At 37.9% G+C, this 17,164-nt stretch overlaps 1 protein-coding gene across 1 annotated transcript in view; it reads left to right on the top strand.

The window, feature by feature from the left end:
- Positions 1-17,164, top strand: part of qsox2 (quiescin Q6 sulfhydryl oxidase 2) — a 62,958-nt gene that overhangs the window by 16,000 nt on the left and 29,794 nt on the right. Inside the window, exons 5-8 of the mRNA XM_072240280.1 lie at positions 1,081-1,171; positions 1,822-1,967; positions 6,657-6,800; positions 7,860-7,989. Of these exons, the coding sequence (XP_072096381.1) occupies positions 1,081-1,171; positions 1,822-1,967; positions 6,657-6,800; positions 7,860-7,989 (511 nt within the window). The remainder of the gene's footprint in view (positions 1-1,080; positions 1,172-1,821; positions 1,968-6,656; positions 6,801-7,859; positions 7,990-17,164) is intronic.

Raw genomic sequence — 17,164 nt, 5'->3', positions numbered from 1 at the left:
TGTTCATTGATCCTGTTTACAGTTACTATTCTATAGATTTCCTAACTATGCCCACAAGAAAAAGAATCTTGGGGTTATATATGGTGCCATGTATGTACACTGATAATAAATTTTACTTTGAACTTATGACTTTCGATCTTGTTCCCCCCTTGCCCATCCATTGAAACATTCCCACAATCAATGATCTCACTTTAAGGATTCTATCTTGCTGTTTCACGTTCTTGTTAGTTATTGCTCTTTATTTATATTTACATTTGCACTGTTTGTTGTCTTCTCTCTGGATAATGTTTCATTAATGCTGTTAGTTATTCTATAGATTTGCTGAGTATGCCCACAGGAAAACAAATCTCAAGGTTGTATATGGTGACATGTATGTACTTTGGTAATAAATTTATTTTGATCTTATTGATGTCTATTGGTCATAATATGTTGAAACAAACTAGATTTTGTAGTATTAAGACATACAAAACATAAGGTCATTGATTCATTGTGATATTATTGTTAATCAAGATCGCAGTAATTTTTACTGGAAACTTTGACTCGGGGAATAGACCAGTGATCAAGTGTTCCAAAACCTAATGTGCAGCAAAGTCTGCCTGAGACGTTAAGAACATTAACTGCATGGAGAGAAGCTTTGGAGTTTGGTGTGCATGAGCTCCAAGATTGTATAGTGTATGAGAAGGTTACTGTTTGAGCTTTTTTATTTGTTGGGAAAGGGTGTACTATTATTGACGGCTGTCTGAAGGTGAAAACCCGTTAAGCAATTAACAGTGTGTCTTCAGAAGGTGAACTAAAAATTAGAAACCCTTCAGATTTAAAATTAAAATTCAGAGATGTGAAACATGCTGTTTAGCTTGGATTGCCATGATCTTCAAACAAAAGTTCTGAAAGTTTGCTGAATACATTTAGTTTCTTTACAGAAATCTGAAACTTCTAATTTATATTAATTCTGCCATCCATCCAAAGTTTTGTTCAAATGAAAAATAGAAATCACTTTAGGAGCTGCCTTTGTTGTACATTTTTTGAATTATCTTTCTGAAAAGTATGACTGGTCTTTAAAATGTGTTTCCTCACTTTCAGCTCCTCTTCAATCCTAACAAACATGGGTAAACACCAGACGCATTACACTGCTGTTATCTTTGAAACAGAGTTGTCCTATGTGGGTCGGGAGGTAAGTTTGTCATGTCTACCAAGTTTGTTCTCCATTTCCTTCATTCTGTTGCAGTTCTTCTTTTCTGGCCCTCTCCATTCAACAAATTGGAAGGTTTGTCTCTTGCATCAAATTTTGTTTTACATAAGTGAAAGTGATGAAATATATCTAATAACTTTGGTTTAAAAATTAACGAGAATTGATTAATAGTGAATGCATTTTTCAATAAACAACCAGTGCTGAGACCCAGCATGTTCGTATACATTTAATATAATCTGTAAGTAAAATCCTGTACAATCAATGTCCAGCTCTGATCATAGCAATAGTTCGAATTTGAAATAACATGATGTATTGTAGCATCCTGAATGCAAGTTAAATTCATTTGCACTGTTGAATATTTTCATTTCAAATTGTAGAATTATGTTCTCTGGAATTGGTTTGAATAAAAGTCCCAATTTAGTTTGCTAGATTGTACATTCCATTTGGGTCATCTGTATTCCAGATGCTTAGCTTAGGGGATAAATCCAGAAATTTACACAATATATCTGAACAACCCCTGATGGTATGTTTAGAACAAATAGAAGATTGATTACTTTGAAAAAATAAAATTTAATTGTACAATTAAATTAACCAGACAATGATGTTTACAGCTGTTTGTTGTCTTTTAATAGGTGATTCTTGACTTAATGCAGTATAAAAATATTGTGGTAAACCGAGCAACGGATATAGATAAAAAATTGATGGCGAAACTAGATATTCATTCGTTGCCATCTTGCTACCTATTCCATCCCAATGGCTCTCATGGATTGATTTACATGTGAGTGTACAAATTACTTTCATGAACTGTATAATAACTTCTGTATTGTATGAATTGAAATGGAATAGAGAAGGAACAAAACAATACATTTAGGTGTTGCTGTGTAGTGCCTGCTCGACTTTCCCTGTTTGGAAAGAAAATGCATTTGCCACTTGGTGACTTTACTGTTTGAGATGGGGGAAGGTTTCTCTCTGTCACACCATCAGGCTATGGAGCAAGCACAGAGGTAGTGGAAAACGTTTTTCCAGTTTTTCATTTAACCTAAAAGTGGTTTTGGAGATAGAAGGTGAAATAAATATATACATTATATGAGTTCAGTGTGATATTCTTCTTTGGGGCTTGCAGATTTGTATCCACAAGCTCGCTGTTACCTGTTATTTTAGTGGCGTGCATTTTGTTATTGTCATGATTGCAAATCTCTACTATCATTACATCATCCATTTGATAAAGCATCTTGTGTTCATGTAAACACAAAATCTGTACACTGCTATTGGTGATTCTTGCTATACCACAAGATTTTTTTGGTCTTCATTCTAGTAAAGTAACAGGCTCAAATTAACTGGGTAGGATTTGGGGTATTTTCAAATTGCTTTCATTGTCCAAACAAAATACTTGGAAATTTAATGTTTTGTTGCATCATGTGTATGGTTATTTTAAAAATCCTTTTGAAGTTTTTTTTTTGACAATCTCATTCATTTGTCCATTGTAATTCACTGATAAATATTTCAAGATGTTTTAAAGCTTTTGTATTTCTTTGCTATTTCTTACATGACTCTACAATGCTGCAAAACTACTTTAAGCATAGGGCAAAATGTCTAAATCTTCAGTTCAAAAATTGCTTTTCCCTTTGATTTGCTCTCTAGTTTTCCTTAAGGTTCAGCTACTGTTTGCAAAGAATATTTAATAGAAATATATCTAATCCATAGTGTACGAGACAGTTAAAGAATTTAATCTGGGGATGGATGGATAAAACAAAAAGTAGTGAAATAATTGAATACAGTGCAAAATATCCAAAGAAGAGTGCTAAAGCCAAGCAAAATGAAACTTACTCATTTTTTTCCCAGATTAAAATAAATTTCCAAAAGGAATTTCTCATCATGTTTGTGCAAACAACAGATGATTGTGGTTGTTGAAGGTCAATCATTCCAGCCCCAGGACATCACCGAGGTAGTGCCCTGGGTAGCCGCGGCTGCTTTATCACAAGGTTAGAATAAGTGGTGACACTAGCTGATGACTGCACAATGTTCAATTCCATTTGTAGTTAGTCAGCAAATGAAAATAATCTACCTCTGTGAGCAGCAAGACTGGGATAATGGACGGGCTTGGGATGATAGATGACCAGGAATATTTATGCCAAAGGGCCAGACGATAACAATCAGTATGAGAATCCACCCACCTGCACTTGATCTTTATGATATACCATTAAACAGGCATTCGCCGCACCCCCCCCCCCCATTGTCAACTACACAAAACAACAAACATCATGAAGATCATTGCAAACAAAAATGGAATTGGATCAGTCGCATAAATACCCTGGCTACAAGAGGAGGTCAGGAACTGAGTGTGGTGTAATGATTGATTTCCTTTTTGACTCCAGCCTCTATAGTCAAGCTTCCATTTGACTGGATGAGTGCAGTACTTAACACCATTAAGCAGCTTGACTGAATCCATGTCATCGTAGCCTCCTTGTAATCCACATGGAACAAGTGCACAGTGGCTGCAACTAAAAATGTGCTCCCTGATAAATTTTCTCTTTTCTCAACACTGTATTACCTTAACCGCTTCGAGAATCCTGGCTTCCAGCAATCATGATGCCATCGAGCAGAATGAGCACCCAATCAGAATTCTCAGAGAGCAAATCAAAGGGGAAAAGCAAGCTTTGACCTCAAGATTTGGACATTTTGCCTAAGTAGTTTTGTGGCATTGGAGAGTCATGTAAGATTCATGGCTTTCTCATCAGGAGACCACAGTGTATTGACTGGTTTAGTGGTGATGCAACAACAACCTTACATTCAACATCTGTACAATCAAGAAATTGATTGTGGATTTCATGAAGGGAAAATCAAGAAGATACACACCTGTCCTCATAGATGGATAAGTGGTGAGCAGCTTCAAGATTCTGGACATCAGCAATTCAGAAGATCTAGTTCATCTCATTGATGCAATCATGAAGAAGTCACATTGGTGGCTATACATTGTTAGGAGTTTGAGGAGGCTTGGTATGTCACTAAAGACCCCCACAAATTTCTACAAATGTATGGTGAAGAGCATACTGGTTGCATCACCACCTAGTTTGGAGCTCCAGTGTGCAGGATCAAAAGAGTCTCAGGGGGGTTTGTAGACTCAGCCAATCCCCACGATTGAGGATATCTTCAAAAAGTGACCCTCACCATCTAACAGATGCCTTTTCTCATTACAATTGGGGAGGAGGTACAGGATCCTGAAGATGCGCACTCAACATTTTAGGAACAGCATCCCCTCTGCCATAAGATTTCTGAACAGTCTATGAATTCATGAACACTACCACACTATTCCCCTTTTGAACTATTTAGTTTTAGTAACTTGTATGTTTGTGCCTTGCACAGTACCGCTGCTACAAAACAACAAATTTCACAGTCAGTGACCTGATCCTGCTAGGAATCTTTCCTGTAAGTAGTTTAGAAAAATACTTTTAAGTCAAAATACCACCAAAAAGATGTTACTCATCCTTCCAGATTTTCACATGCTGACATAATTTCACTACTATGAATATCCTTCCTCTCAGCTAGGGCAAATCAGTGCTGAAAGGGAGCTTGCTGTGCAGAAAATAAATGCTGTTCTCAAGCATTAATACCTATAAAATCACTGAGTTTAATGTACCATGCAGCCAAACATTTGTTGTCCATTGCAGGTTGGTAGAATTTCATTATCTTGAATGGCTTGTCTGATGACGTGTACAGCCTCTAGCACCAGTTTATTGTGGTAATTAATAATTACTAAAAAGTAATCATTTTTTGTTTTCTTAACCTCTGCTTTGCAATAATAAATTGCTTCAAATTAAAATGATTTTTAAAATAATTTAATAATACCTTATTTAATATATCTTTATGAGCATGGAATAGTACAGTATGCACCAGCACTTTTCTTCTCACATGGCCACTAGTCTATATTTTGTGCTGTTCCAGCTCTGTAATTATGTTTAAGGTAACCAGCTGATAACTCTTTAAACAGATTTTTTACACTTTTTTTCTGTTCCAGTTGTTTATGACACTGTTCCAATCCAATTAATGTTTCTTTTTTTCCTAATCTCTTCAGCTAATTACATTTCATTTTGTTTTCCTTAATGCAGTCCTATTCTGTGATAAATAATAAGCTTGGTTAGATTTACTGAAGTCATAATAGAACCATAGAACATTACAGCACAGAAACAGGCCTTTTGGCCCTTCTTGGCTGTGCTGAACCATTTTTCTGCCTCGTCCCACTGACCTGCACCTGGACCATATCCTTCCATACACCTCTCATCCATGTACCTGTCGAAGTTTTTAAATGTTAAAAGTGAGCCCTCATTTACCACTTCATCTGGCAGCTCATTCCACACTCCCACCACTCTCTGTGTGAAGAAGCTCCCCCTAAAGTTCCCTTTAAACTTTTCCCCCTTCACCCTTAACCCATGTCCTCTGGGTTTTTTTCTCCCTCAGCCTCAGTGGAAAAAGCCTGCTTGCATTCACTCTATCTATACCCATCATAATTTTATATTCTGCTATCAAATCATCCCTCATTCTTCTATGCTCCAGGGAATAAAGTCCTAACCTATTCAACCTTTCTCTGTAACTCAGTTTCTCAAGTCCCAGCAACATCCTTGTAAACCTTCTCTGCACTCTTTCAACCTTATTAATATCTTTCCTGTAATTTGGTAACCAAAACTGCACACAATACTCCAAATACAAGAATATCAATATTAATACGAGAATTCGTGGTTAAAGACCCTAGCCTTGCTAGTTCTTCAGGATAAAAGGTTGTACTAGCACCTCCATCATCCCACAAGCAGAGGAACCATTCGGTCAGTGATTCCCCAGACCTTTGTTTAAAATGAGCAGCCATCTCAGATAGCTGTTTATCATTATACTTCTTGTACTCGAGAGTCTGTACTCCCGGCTGCCCATGGATATTTTTCTGAGAAGTCACCACAGCAGGCCGAGCCTGCAATGGTTCTGGGGCAAAAGCAGTAATGAAGACTTCAGTCCTTGTAAAAGGAAAATGGCAATTTTTAATTTGGTTGCCAACATCCCTGGATGCATTGGCTATGAATTTTTCATTTTGGTTACTTTATTAATGGACTTGATTCATTTTCTTTCTACCTCTGAAGTTTGAGGGACATTTGTTTGTAGTTTGATTTTGTTTTTGGTGTCCAGTAATTTGATAATTGTGTGATTTGAATTTGACCCTTTTTAACCTTTAAATATAAAACAGAACTTATGAAGGTGATTATTTGAAGCATTTTTTCAGTGCACTTTAATTATTCATATATGAACTTTAATTGTAAACTGACTGTAACTTTAAATTGTAATAATGCGGACAAGTCTTTTGGGGAAACTTTTGAAAATGCTGAAGAATAAGATCAATCAGGGTGCTAATGGAAATATGAGAAATGTCATTGAATAAATATTACACAGTTTTAATTTGATTACTCAATTTCTGTTTTCTAAATAGACAGAAGTCTCTGCGATCATTCTTTACTTCCTATTTAAAGTCTTTGCCAGGTGTAACCAAGAGACTGCCTTTCCGAAAAAAAGAGCCTGTGAGGCAAAGAGAAGAGACAATAGTTGCATTAAAGCCCTGGAGCGATATTGATCAGTAAGTTTTTCTTTCAAAATTTAGTGTTTTTTAGTCTGTAACCAAGTTGTAAATTTTCAGAAATACTTGGGAGTATCAAGCAATGTAGGATTAAGCTAGGGTGGTGGAGATGAAGGATCAACCAGAATTTTAATGAATAGATGAACAGGGTCTGTTTGGCTTGCTTCACCCACTAATATTTTTGAGATACTCTTGATCTGCCCAATGGGAATCCCATCAATTTGCTGTTTAACATATTGGGAATGGCTACTTATTAGTTTTAGAGTGGTGCCTTCAGAAAATGTCCTGTAACATTGCTGGTTGTGAAGATGAAGAATCCTTTTCTCATCTCACAGCCAAACATAACTAGTACAGGTTGAGTACCCCTTGGCTGAGATTCCAAAATCCAAAATATTTTTGAGTGCTAACATAACATCATAAATGGAAAATCCCGTTAGCTCCTGGGAAGGTTCGCAAACCACGTATAGGCCTCTGCACACCACAAGTACTTCTGAGAAGTTACCTCACATATGTAATGAACAGGAGTTAATTAGAACAAAAGAAAAACACTGCATGTAGCATAAAATGAAGATCTCAATTGTGTATTGAAAGAGTGGATTCATCAACATCAGAGTGAACATCTGCCTCTTAACAGTGCTGATCATGAAGCAAGCAAAGATCAATCGCAATGAACTCAAAATTCAAGGTAATTGTAAATCTACAGCAGGCTGGTTGCATAAATTTAAGAAAAGACACGGCATTAGTTTTTTTTAAGATTTGTGGTGATAAAGCATCTGTTGGTCATGAAGTAGCAGAGAAATTCACTGAGTTTCAATCAAGAGTCTGTCCCTCCTGATTGATTGCTCCTCAACCAGTCAGGTTTCCATTGTTCTACCTTGTTTACAATATAGCTGGCTTCTTCCATTATAAGATTATGAAACGGAAAGTAGGTAGTTCCAATTTTCGCAATTAAGCTGCATTAAAAGAATGTGCATTGCCCGCTACTGTCCCATTGTTGTGGTGCGGTATCCACTTAGGTTATGGACAGCTATTTAAAATATAACCTGCCTTTGTTTTCAGGGGTAAGGTGTATTTGGCTGATCTGGAGTCTGCTTTGCATTATCTGCTTCGAGTAGAACTTGCTAGCCACAAGATATTGGAGGGGCCCGAACTAACAGCACTAAAGGATATAATTACAGTTCTGTCAAAGGTAACTGGAATATCTTTGTTGTGTAACGTAACCGGCAACAATGAATATCAATCGAGACAGGTTATATTAAAACAACCAAACATTCAATAAACACGGATAAACGATAAGGGAAAAAAAAATAAACAAAAACTTTAACCGGAAATTAACAAATATGCAGCTGTTCACCAACTCGCCCCTCAGCTCTGGTTCTTAAAACATTAAAGGCGAAAACAGTTCTTAAAGCAATACAGTCAGATATAGTTCTTAAAGCGATAACTTTGAAAGTCCAACAGATTTACACGTTCAATTGGGAGAGACTTCTCTGGAGAAGGATTCCTTCACAGACGCAACTTTCCTGCTGGTTCTGTCCACGGGATTCACGATGCCGAAAATAAACAGTTTAAATCAACTGACCTTAAATTCCTTTAGAGAGAGAGAGAGCACCTTTTTGTATGAATTACTTGCTCTTTTTGGCAAGAGTTATCTCGATGCAGGTCGTACTCCTCCAACGAACTCTCAATAAGGTCGATCCTTTATTAAACTGCCAAACAATGCCGACTTCTCTCGATCCTTCGATTCTGTACTTCGATAAATTCTTCACTCTCCCTTCTACTGTTGGAATTGGGTAAATCAACACATCTAGCAAAAATTTCCAGTCCAATAATATGGTATTTTTCTATAGAACACCATACTCCGTTTTAAACATGAAACTGCATCACAAAAACAAACACGCAACAGAAACGGAGACACAACACGTTCGACTTGGAAATCTACAAACTAAGAAAAAACCCCTGGGTCACCTGGGTCGACCCTTATATAGTCATGGGTCACATGTCATCACGTGACCTCACATCAGCGGAAAAATCACATCAGGTGACCTCCAAAAGACCACTACATCATTCTCACAAAAAAAACACAGATCTCCTTGAGCATGTAACAGTTGGTAGAATTGTAATAGTAATTATGATGAATTGCCAACTATATTTCCTTCCTGTTTTGTGTGGTTGTTATTTAGGCTATGCATACCAGAGGTTATGCAGGGTTTAGATACCATGGCATGTCTAATTTTTGAGCAATGTAACTAAAAACATCCACGTTTAAGGTACTTCTAAGATAGCATTAGCCTATCACCATCTAAGTGATGACCTTTGACTTGGTCCTTTCCATTAACTTTCATAAGTGAAGTTCCAGCTTTCAGTAAGTCACCACATGGAAGATCCTGGGCATAAAGTCTTAGTCGTACAGAGCTTGAGGAGCAGACAAGAATTACGGTCCAGGACTGAAAAAAGTTGTTTAACTATTGGCTTGAGAATAGTGTAATAGAAATAGTAATAGAGAATGTACTGATGTCTCTTAAATCAAGGATTCCCAACCTTTTTATGCTGTGGACCCCTACCATTAACCGATGGGTCTGTGGAACCCATGTTTGGAACCCCTGCTCTAAATTGAAGTAGACTTTGATCATATTTTGTTTTTACTTTTTTTCTTGTGGTAAAGACAAAAGATATAATTTAGATAGAGAAGTTAAGAATCCATTCTAAAATTTTGTAAAGCCTTTGGTCAAGTGTGGTAGTTTTTACTTCTGCATATTTGTCAAGGCTACAAGTAAGTAAAGTATAGAAAATAAATTAGTTTCTTTTTAGTGAGATCCATTAAATAAGTGCAACATAAATGATATGGCAGTTCACCAGTATTTAAATGTGTGCAGTTTAACAATAGCAGCTGTGATGATTCATGTCAATGCCGTAGACTTTAAAGTTGCAAATACGCTGTGAACTTAAACCTGATTAGTATTTCAACACTAGATTCCACAGGAAGATAGCTTGCAGAGCTTGTTTTTATGCTCATAGGAACGTCTTGCTATCAGGTTCATGTACTCATTTTAATAAAGGTTAAAATTGTTACTCAATTTTTATCTTCACAAAGAGATTCTGTTATCATGGCTAATGATTACTCCTTGGCAAACACAAATTCAATATCACTAAAACTAGCTGTCACTATCAAATTACTTTTGTGGAAAGCTTGTTTTGCATTTTAGAGTTCTGTTTCTCATGTCAGTAATATATTGTTCTTCAAAATAAGTTTATACTTTATTGGCTGTGAAACAGTTTGAAGGGTGGTAGGATGTGCAAGTTCTTTTTGAGTGAGAATTATAGTTGAACTTTGGAATTTTCATTTTTTCAGCAATGCAAGAACAGCTCAGTGATCTCATGTGCCATATAAAACCTTCAAGATATTTTAGAAAAGGTGAAAATGAAAAATCTTGTGAAAATGGAGAACAAATGAGTGTTAGTCAAAAGTTACTGGAGAAGTTGGTGAGCCAGAAAATTGGTAGATCCTACATCCTAATGATTTATGTCCCAAAGTTGCGAAAGAAGTAATTTCAAAGGTTGTGGAGGTCTAGTTGTCATCTTGCAAAGTTCTCAGAAATTCTGGAATTTTTCCTTTGGATTGGAGGATAGCTAAAGGTTTCCTTGGTAGCATAGCAGTTAGGTCAATACTATTACAGCTTTAGATTAAGAGGACACGCAGTCCTCGTTTATTGTCATTTAGTAATGCATGCATTAAGAAATGATACAATGTTCCTCCAGTATGATAGCACAGAAACACAAGACAGACCAAGACTGAAAAAAACCACATAATATAACATATAGTTACAACAGAGCAAAGCAATACCGTAATTTGATAAAGAACAGACCATGGGCATGGTAGAAAAAAGTCTCAAAGTTCTGATAGCCCCATCATCTCACGCAGACGGTAGAAGGAAGAAAACTCTCCCTGCCATGAACCTCCAGTGCCGCAAACTTGCCGATGCAGCACCCTGGAAGCACCCTACCACTGCCAACTCTTGAGTCCCTCCGAAAACTGCGAGCCTCCAACCAGCCCTCCGATACCGAGCACCATCCCTGCCGAGCGCTTCGACCCCGACCCCGGCTGCCAAGCAACAGGCAAAGCCGAGGATTCGGAGCCTTCCCCTCCAGAGATTCTCGATTGCACAGTAGCAGCAGCAGGGAAGCGGGCATTTCAGAAGTTTCTCCAGATGTTCCTTTGTGCTTCTCACGTCTGTCTCCATCAAATCAGGATTGTGCATGGCATCCTACTTGACAAATACAGATATCATTCACCAGAGAGGCTGCGCACGCTGCATCGCATCGCCGTCTTCTCCTCCCTCTGGGGCATCAGAGTTCAATTTCAGCTATAAGGAGTCTATACATCCTCCCCGTGGGATGTGTGTGTTTTCTCGGAGTGCTCTGGTTCCCTCCCACAGTCCAAAGATGTAGCTGTTAATACATTGGTCATTGTCCTGTGATTAGGCTAGATTAAATTTGATGGGGGCGAGGGCAGTATGCTGGGTGGCACTGCTTAAAGAGCCAGTAGGACATTTTCTACGTTGTCTCAAACAGGGTTAGAACACATAGATTTGGGTTAAAATGCTGATTTGGATCGATAGGTTATTGCATAGAGCAAAGGATCCTGGGAAAAATACTGTTATGAGGAAAAATTGCAGGAAGATGCAGTGCAACTGGATTTGGGGGTCCTTTTGCAGAAAATGCAGAAAACTGTGGGCTACTGTGGGAGGCGAGGGAGGAGATTGCTGAACCTCTGGCAATGATCTTTTCATCATCAATGGGGACAGGAGAGGTTCCTGATGATTGGAGGGTTGCAGATGTTGTTCCCTTATTCAAAAAAGAGAGTAGAGATAGCCCAAGAAATTGTAGACCAGTGAGTCTTACTTCAGTGGTTGGTAAGTTGGTGGAGAAGATCCTGAGAGGCAGTTTTTATGAACATTTGGAGAGGCATAATATAATATAGTAATATAATTTATAATATAATAGAGGTGTATAAGATGATGAGAAGCATTGATCGTGTGGATAGTCAGGGGCTTTTTTCCCAGGGCTGAAATGGCTAACATGGGAGGGCACAGTTTTAAAGTGCTTGGAAGTAGCAACAGAGAAGATGTCAGGGGTAAGTTTTTTACGCAGAGAGTAGTGAGTGCATGGAATGGGCTGCCGGTGATGGTGGTGGAGGCAGATACAGTAAGGTCTTTTAAGAAACTCCTGGATAGGTATGTGGAGCTTAGAAGAATAGAGGGCTATGGGTAACCCTCGGTAATTTCTAAAGTAAGTACATGTTTGGCACAGCATTGTGGGCTGAACAGCCTGTAGGTTTTCTATGTTTCTAAGTGCAGCGGGTAATGGAATGTTGGCTTGCCTCAAGTGATTTGGAGAATAGAAGGGCAATGCAATTTTATTTTACTTCAATAACACAGATCTCAAGTGAGACTCTATTTAGGGTACTGAGAACAATTTTGTTTTTTCACCCACCCACCTCCATCCCCATTTAAGGAAAGATTTTTTTTCATTAAAAGCAGTACAGTGACTATTTGCCAAAATGATCTCGGGTATGGAAAGGTTCTCCTAAAGAAGAAAGGTAAAACTACTTATTGGAGTTTAGAAGAATAAGTAGTAATCTGATTGAAACAAGAAAGGATCCTGTGAGGTTAGACAGGGCAGCTGCTAAGTGGATATGTCCTGTAATGGGAGAGTTCAGAACCAGAGGTACAGTCTTGTAATAAGAGTATGAAGGACCCCATAAAGAACTTCTTCTCTGGTTATGTGATTTTTGGATCTCGTTGCCACAGCGACCTTTTGAGACAGAATCTTGGTTACATTTAAGGCTGCAATAGATACATTTCTAATTGGGGGAGTCAAAGAATATGGGCAAAGGACATGAAGTTAGACTTTAAGGAGATTGGATAAACTGTGATCTTACTGAATGGCACGGCAGCTTTGTTGGAAACGTAAGGCAAATTGGGCTTAATGGCCAACTCCTACCATGTAGACGCTTGAGCCCCAAGGATGCATAAAGTATGTCAAGAGTGACCAAGGGGAAATATTTGTCATATTTTTAAGTTTGCTGATGGTACTAAACTAGGTGGGATTGTGATTGCAATATAGTCTTCAAGGAAAAGTGAATGAGCTTGGAGTTGGAAAGAACATAGCAGATGGAATATAATGAGTGTGAGTCATCTATTTTAGTGCAAGTGAGCAGAATCATTGTCAAATGGTGAGAAAGAGGTAATGTTCAGGGGACCTTGATGTCCTTCAAAAGAAGTAATTGAAAGCCATTTGCAAGTGCTACATGCAATTTAGAGGGCAAATTGCATGTTAGTTTCTACTATGGGAGGATTTGATTAGAGGAATAATCAAGTCCCATTGCAGTTGAATAGTACTTGGTGAGGATGCAACTGGAATACAGCTTGCAGTTTTGATCTTACTGAAGGAAGCATGAACTTGCCAAGGATGGGAGCATCAGAAAGTATCACTGGATCACTGGACAATTTTCACATTTTAATAGCTTAAGATGCCAATTGGCATATGCAAAAAAAATTGACTGCACACTTGGAAAAGGTAGCATTCAAAGGGATTTCTTTTATTCTGACATTAATTTATCAGATTATGGGTTGCAGGTTGTTGTAACTGAGTTTTCGCAGTTGAAGGATGCCAACAAATTTCTTTCTCTGCGGCAATTTTTTTTTACCCCTTGAGGTTTTCTCAATTTAATCCCCGTTTTTTCTAATGGTGCTTTACCAAAGGACAAAAGTTGGCTGAGTTAAAGTGTGAGTTATCTTAATACTCCACTTTCTTGAAGGATCAATTTGATCCTTTAACTGACAATAGGATTAGTATTTTAGTTAGATGTATTCCATAATGCTGAACCCACCAGATTGTCAGGTAATTTTTTTTTAATTTTGTTGATCAGCGTTTGTAAACCTGTTTTTTTTTTTAGCTTTATGACTAAGAACTTTAAGAGATACTAAATTCAAATGTTGAAATCTGTGGAGGTTTTGTATCTATCTGATTACATTGAGCATGCTAAATGCTTCATCTCCTTTTCAGGTCTTCTGGAGAAGCTTTTCTTAATGATCTTTTGTGGGGAAAAGAATAACAATATTTTCTGTGTTTTTTCATTTCAATTACCCAAAAGCTGATGTATTGAAGGAAATTGACATTTTGTATCAGGATGAATGAAGAAATGTCTAGGTCTTGCTTCTCATTTTACATAATGGTTTATTGTACTGAGGTTTGCTTTTATGACTGTAGGAAATTCTCAAGCAATTTATTGCACTTGTAATAGTGCTTTGGAGGTGTAATCACTGCTATAATATAGGAAATGTTGTATATACTGTATTTCCCTATTGCTGCTCAGAAAATCTAGTACTGTAATTTGTATCTGGACATTGAAACTGGGCCTTCCGTTGTAATGATCGTGCATTGAAATGAACTGTCATTACAACAGAAGATTTGGCAACAGCTGTAAATCTGTATGCTTTCTAAACACCTATTCAAAGTAAATGTATAACACTTTAATTTTATTCAACTGTAACTGCAGCTCTACTCCAAAGCTACATGTGGAGCAGCTCTGTTTAATCCACATGCACATCCACATCATAAGTGATGAACCGATATTAGGATTTCTCATCTTGGCCACATATGGTATTTCAAACCATTGTTCTTGGAGAAGATCACAAATGAAATAAACTATATAGCTTGCAATGCTTTTCTTTGAATTGAAATTGCATTTATTAATCTCATAGTAGAAAATTGCACATCACAATTGACAGATGTGCCTCGGAGACAGAAGGCCATCTAATAGAGTAATGAATCATAGCATCTGTTATTGGTATTTAGAAAGATCAAGGTAGATTTTCCCCTGGGATCATGGTGTAGGATTGTGAGGGGTCAACTTGCTTTTTCTGTTACAATACGTAAGCACTGAGTAAATTTCTATTAACATAACTCCATGTGTCCTTAAGTACTTAGTCCTATTTCACATTCTTGCTCCTTTAACTTCCTGAGCCAAGGCTTCTCTTGATTCCTTTAAAAGAACTGAAATTCTAAAGATTATTATTAAATCCTATTTTATTCTTTCTCAGCTATGACAAGCTTGGTGATTGCTTAGTAGTTCCAGTGTCTCGACTGCCATTAAACAAAATATGGGGTTCTTCCTCAGTTCCTTTCATAATCCTCATCTTTGTTTCTTATGAGGTCAGCTGGCTTTTGCTCAGACTGTCAACCTAAGTAACATTTTAGGATTCTGTCCTCAAATGCTTGCTTCTGGACTCAAGAGCTAGCAAAGGGATTTAATGCAGGAATTGCTTTCTTCCTATGAATAAAACCAAGCAATTAAATTTATTTACATGACTCAGTTTTATTATTAATTTGGCATATCGAGCATTGTACATGCCATCTCCACATGCCTATTTATACACGTTTCTCTTAATTGTTTTTCTCTGAATCACGTTAAGAACATAATGTTATAGCTTAAAAACTCGTGTGTTTCAGGTAATATATTAGCATGCATAAAAGAGAATAGTATAAAACTTTTTTTTCTAAGTTGGTCATTACAATTGGTACTGTGTCCTTAGATTTTTTTCCCCCTATCCGTGTTAATGATTTGGATGAGAATTATAATGTATCTTCCATACAATGCCAGTTGGAAGATGTGCTGTAATGAATGTGCAGAGAATCTGTTAAAGGATTTGACAGATGAAGGGGCTAAGAAGTTGGAAAAAGAATGTATTAGGAAGAATAGAAGAACAAAGTATTTTCTAAATGGAAAGAAACTGATATACAGTACACTCTATGCTGGCTAATGAAGCAAAAGTTAACATCTAAGGTATAAGAGTTTTGCACCTTGTACATAAGATAAGGTTGGATTAAAAGTATTAGAGTGTTGGCACGTGGCCAAGTGGTTAAGGCATCGGTCTAGTGATCTGAAGGTCGATAGTTCAAGCCTCAGCTGAGGCAGCATGTTGTGTCCTTGAGCAAGGCACTTAACTACACATTGCTCTGCGACAACACCGGTGCCAAGCTGTATCAGCTCTAGTGCCCTTCCCTTGGACAACATCGGTGGCATGGAGAGGGGAGACTTGCAGCATGGGCAACTGCCCGTCTTCCATACAACCTTGCCCAGGCCTGCACCCTGGAAACCTTCCAAGGTGCAATTCCATGGTCTCACGAGACTAACGGATGCCTATATTTAAAAAAAAATATTAGCGAATTCTACAATGATAATATTTTGGTGGATTCTCTTCTGGGATATCATATGTAGTTTTGTTTTCTCTACTTTGACAAATGTAGCAGAGATTCATTAACAGGGGTCTGGGGCAATAGATTGAGTAGGAATGAAGGAGATAATCACTGCCCTCTGTCTCTTTGATAATCTTCAGGCACCAAATGACTTATTTCCAGCTACATTTCCATCCCCTAGCAGGACACTGTGCTGTTTCCTTGAATATCTTTTGCCATAGACCCTGGCATTGAATAACTACCTTGAATTTGTTTACCGCCTTCATGGGAGGAGTTGCTATGGGATCCCATGTGATCCAAGTTGTCCCTTTCTCTGTGGGGTATTCAGAACATTAATTCTAATCTGCTCAAGGCTGCTACCTCAGCCCTCATTCTCATCAGGACCGGGAATATTTCATCACCCTTCAGCTGGTTTCATCCTGCTCTGACCTTCGTATAGTTTATTTCCATTTCTCCTAATCAACCTTGTGATTTCAATTTCATACAATAGACCAGAAACTGAAACTTATTAAAAATTGTCAGACACCCACAACTGCACATGACTACAAGTCTTTCTGCCCAGCTTCTGACAAGGAGTTGATTCTATTTCTCTAGTTTCTTTGGCTTCATTGCATGGATTTGGAAAATGCCACCTTCTAACCCAGTGCCTCGAATAATTCTTAATTTTACCTTTAGGCACACTGTCAACAGAGCCCTCAACCATGCCTATTACATTTTGCATACCTCTGCCCTCGCATATTTCTCCACACGCCTGGAAACTGGATTCCACGTCCTTACTTTTCCCCAGTAACTTTCATATTCAACTGATCATTCCTCTGCAGCTCCAGAACCTCCAGTGTGATCTAGCTAACAGGTTTGCCTTCTCTCCTCTTATTAGAATCCTGAGGTGACAGTTCTTGCCACAACACTTTGATTACAATGATAATTTTACATGAAACTCCAGGAGGTGCAACATTTGCCCCTGCATGGTTACCATCTAAGTCCCAAGCACGCTGTTAGCATGAAGTAGGAATTCCTTGTCCTGCCGTCAACTTGCACACTAGTTTGCTGCTGACTGTGTGGTTTACTCTGCACTGTGGCAGAGCAGGTACACAGCAGATGCC

The sequence above is a fragment of the Mobula birostris genome, chromosome 22, assembly GCF_030028105.1.
Source record: "Mobula birostris isolate sMobBir1 chromosome 22, sMobBir1.hap1, whole genome shotgun sequence".
Classification (NCBI taxonomy): domain Eukaryota; kingdom Metazoa; phylum Chordata; class Chondrichthyes; order Myliobatiformes; family Myliobatidae; genus Mobula; species Mobula birostris.
This window is presented reverse-complemented; position numbering and strand designations above follow the sequence as displayed.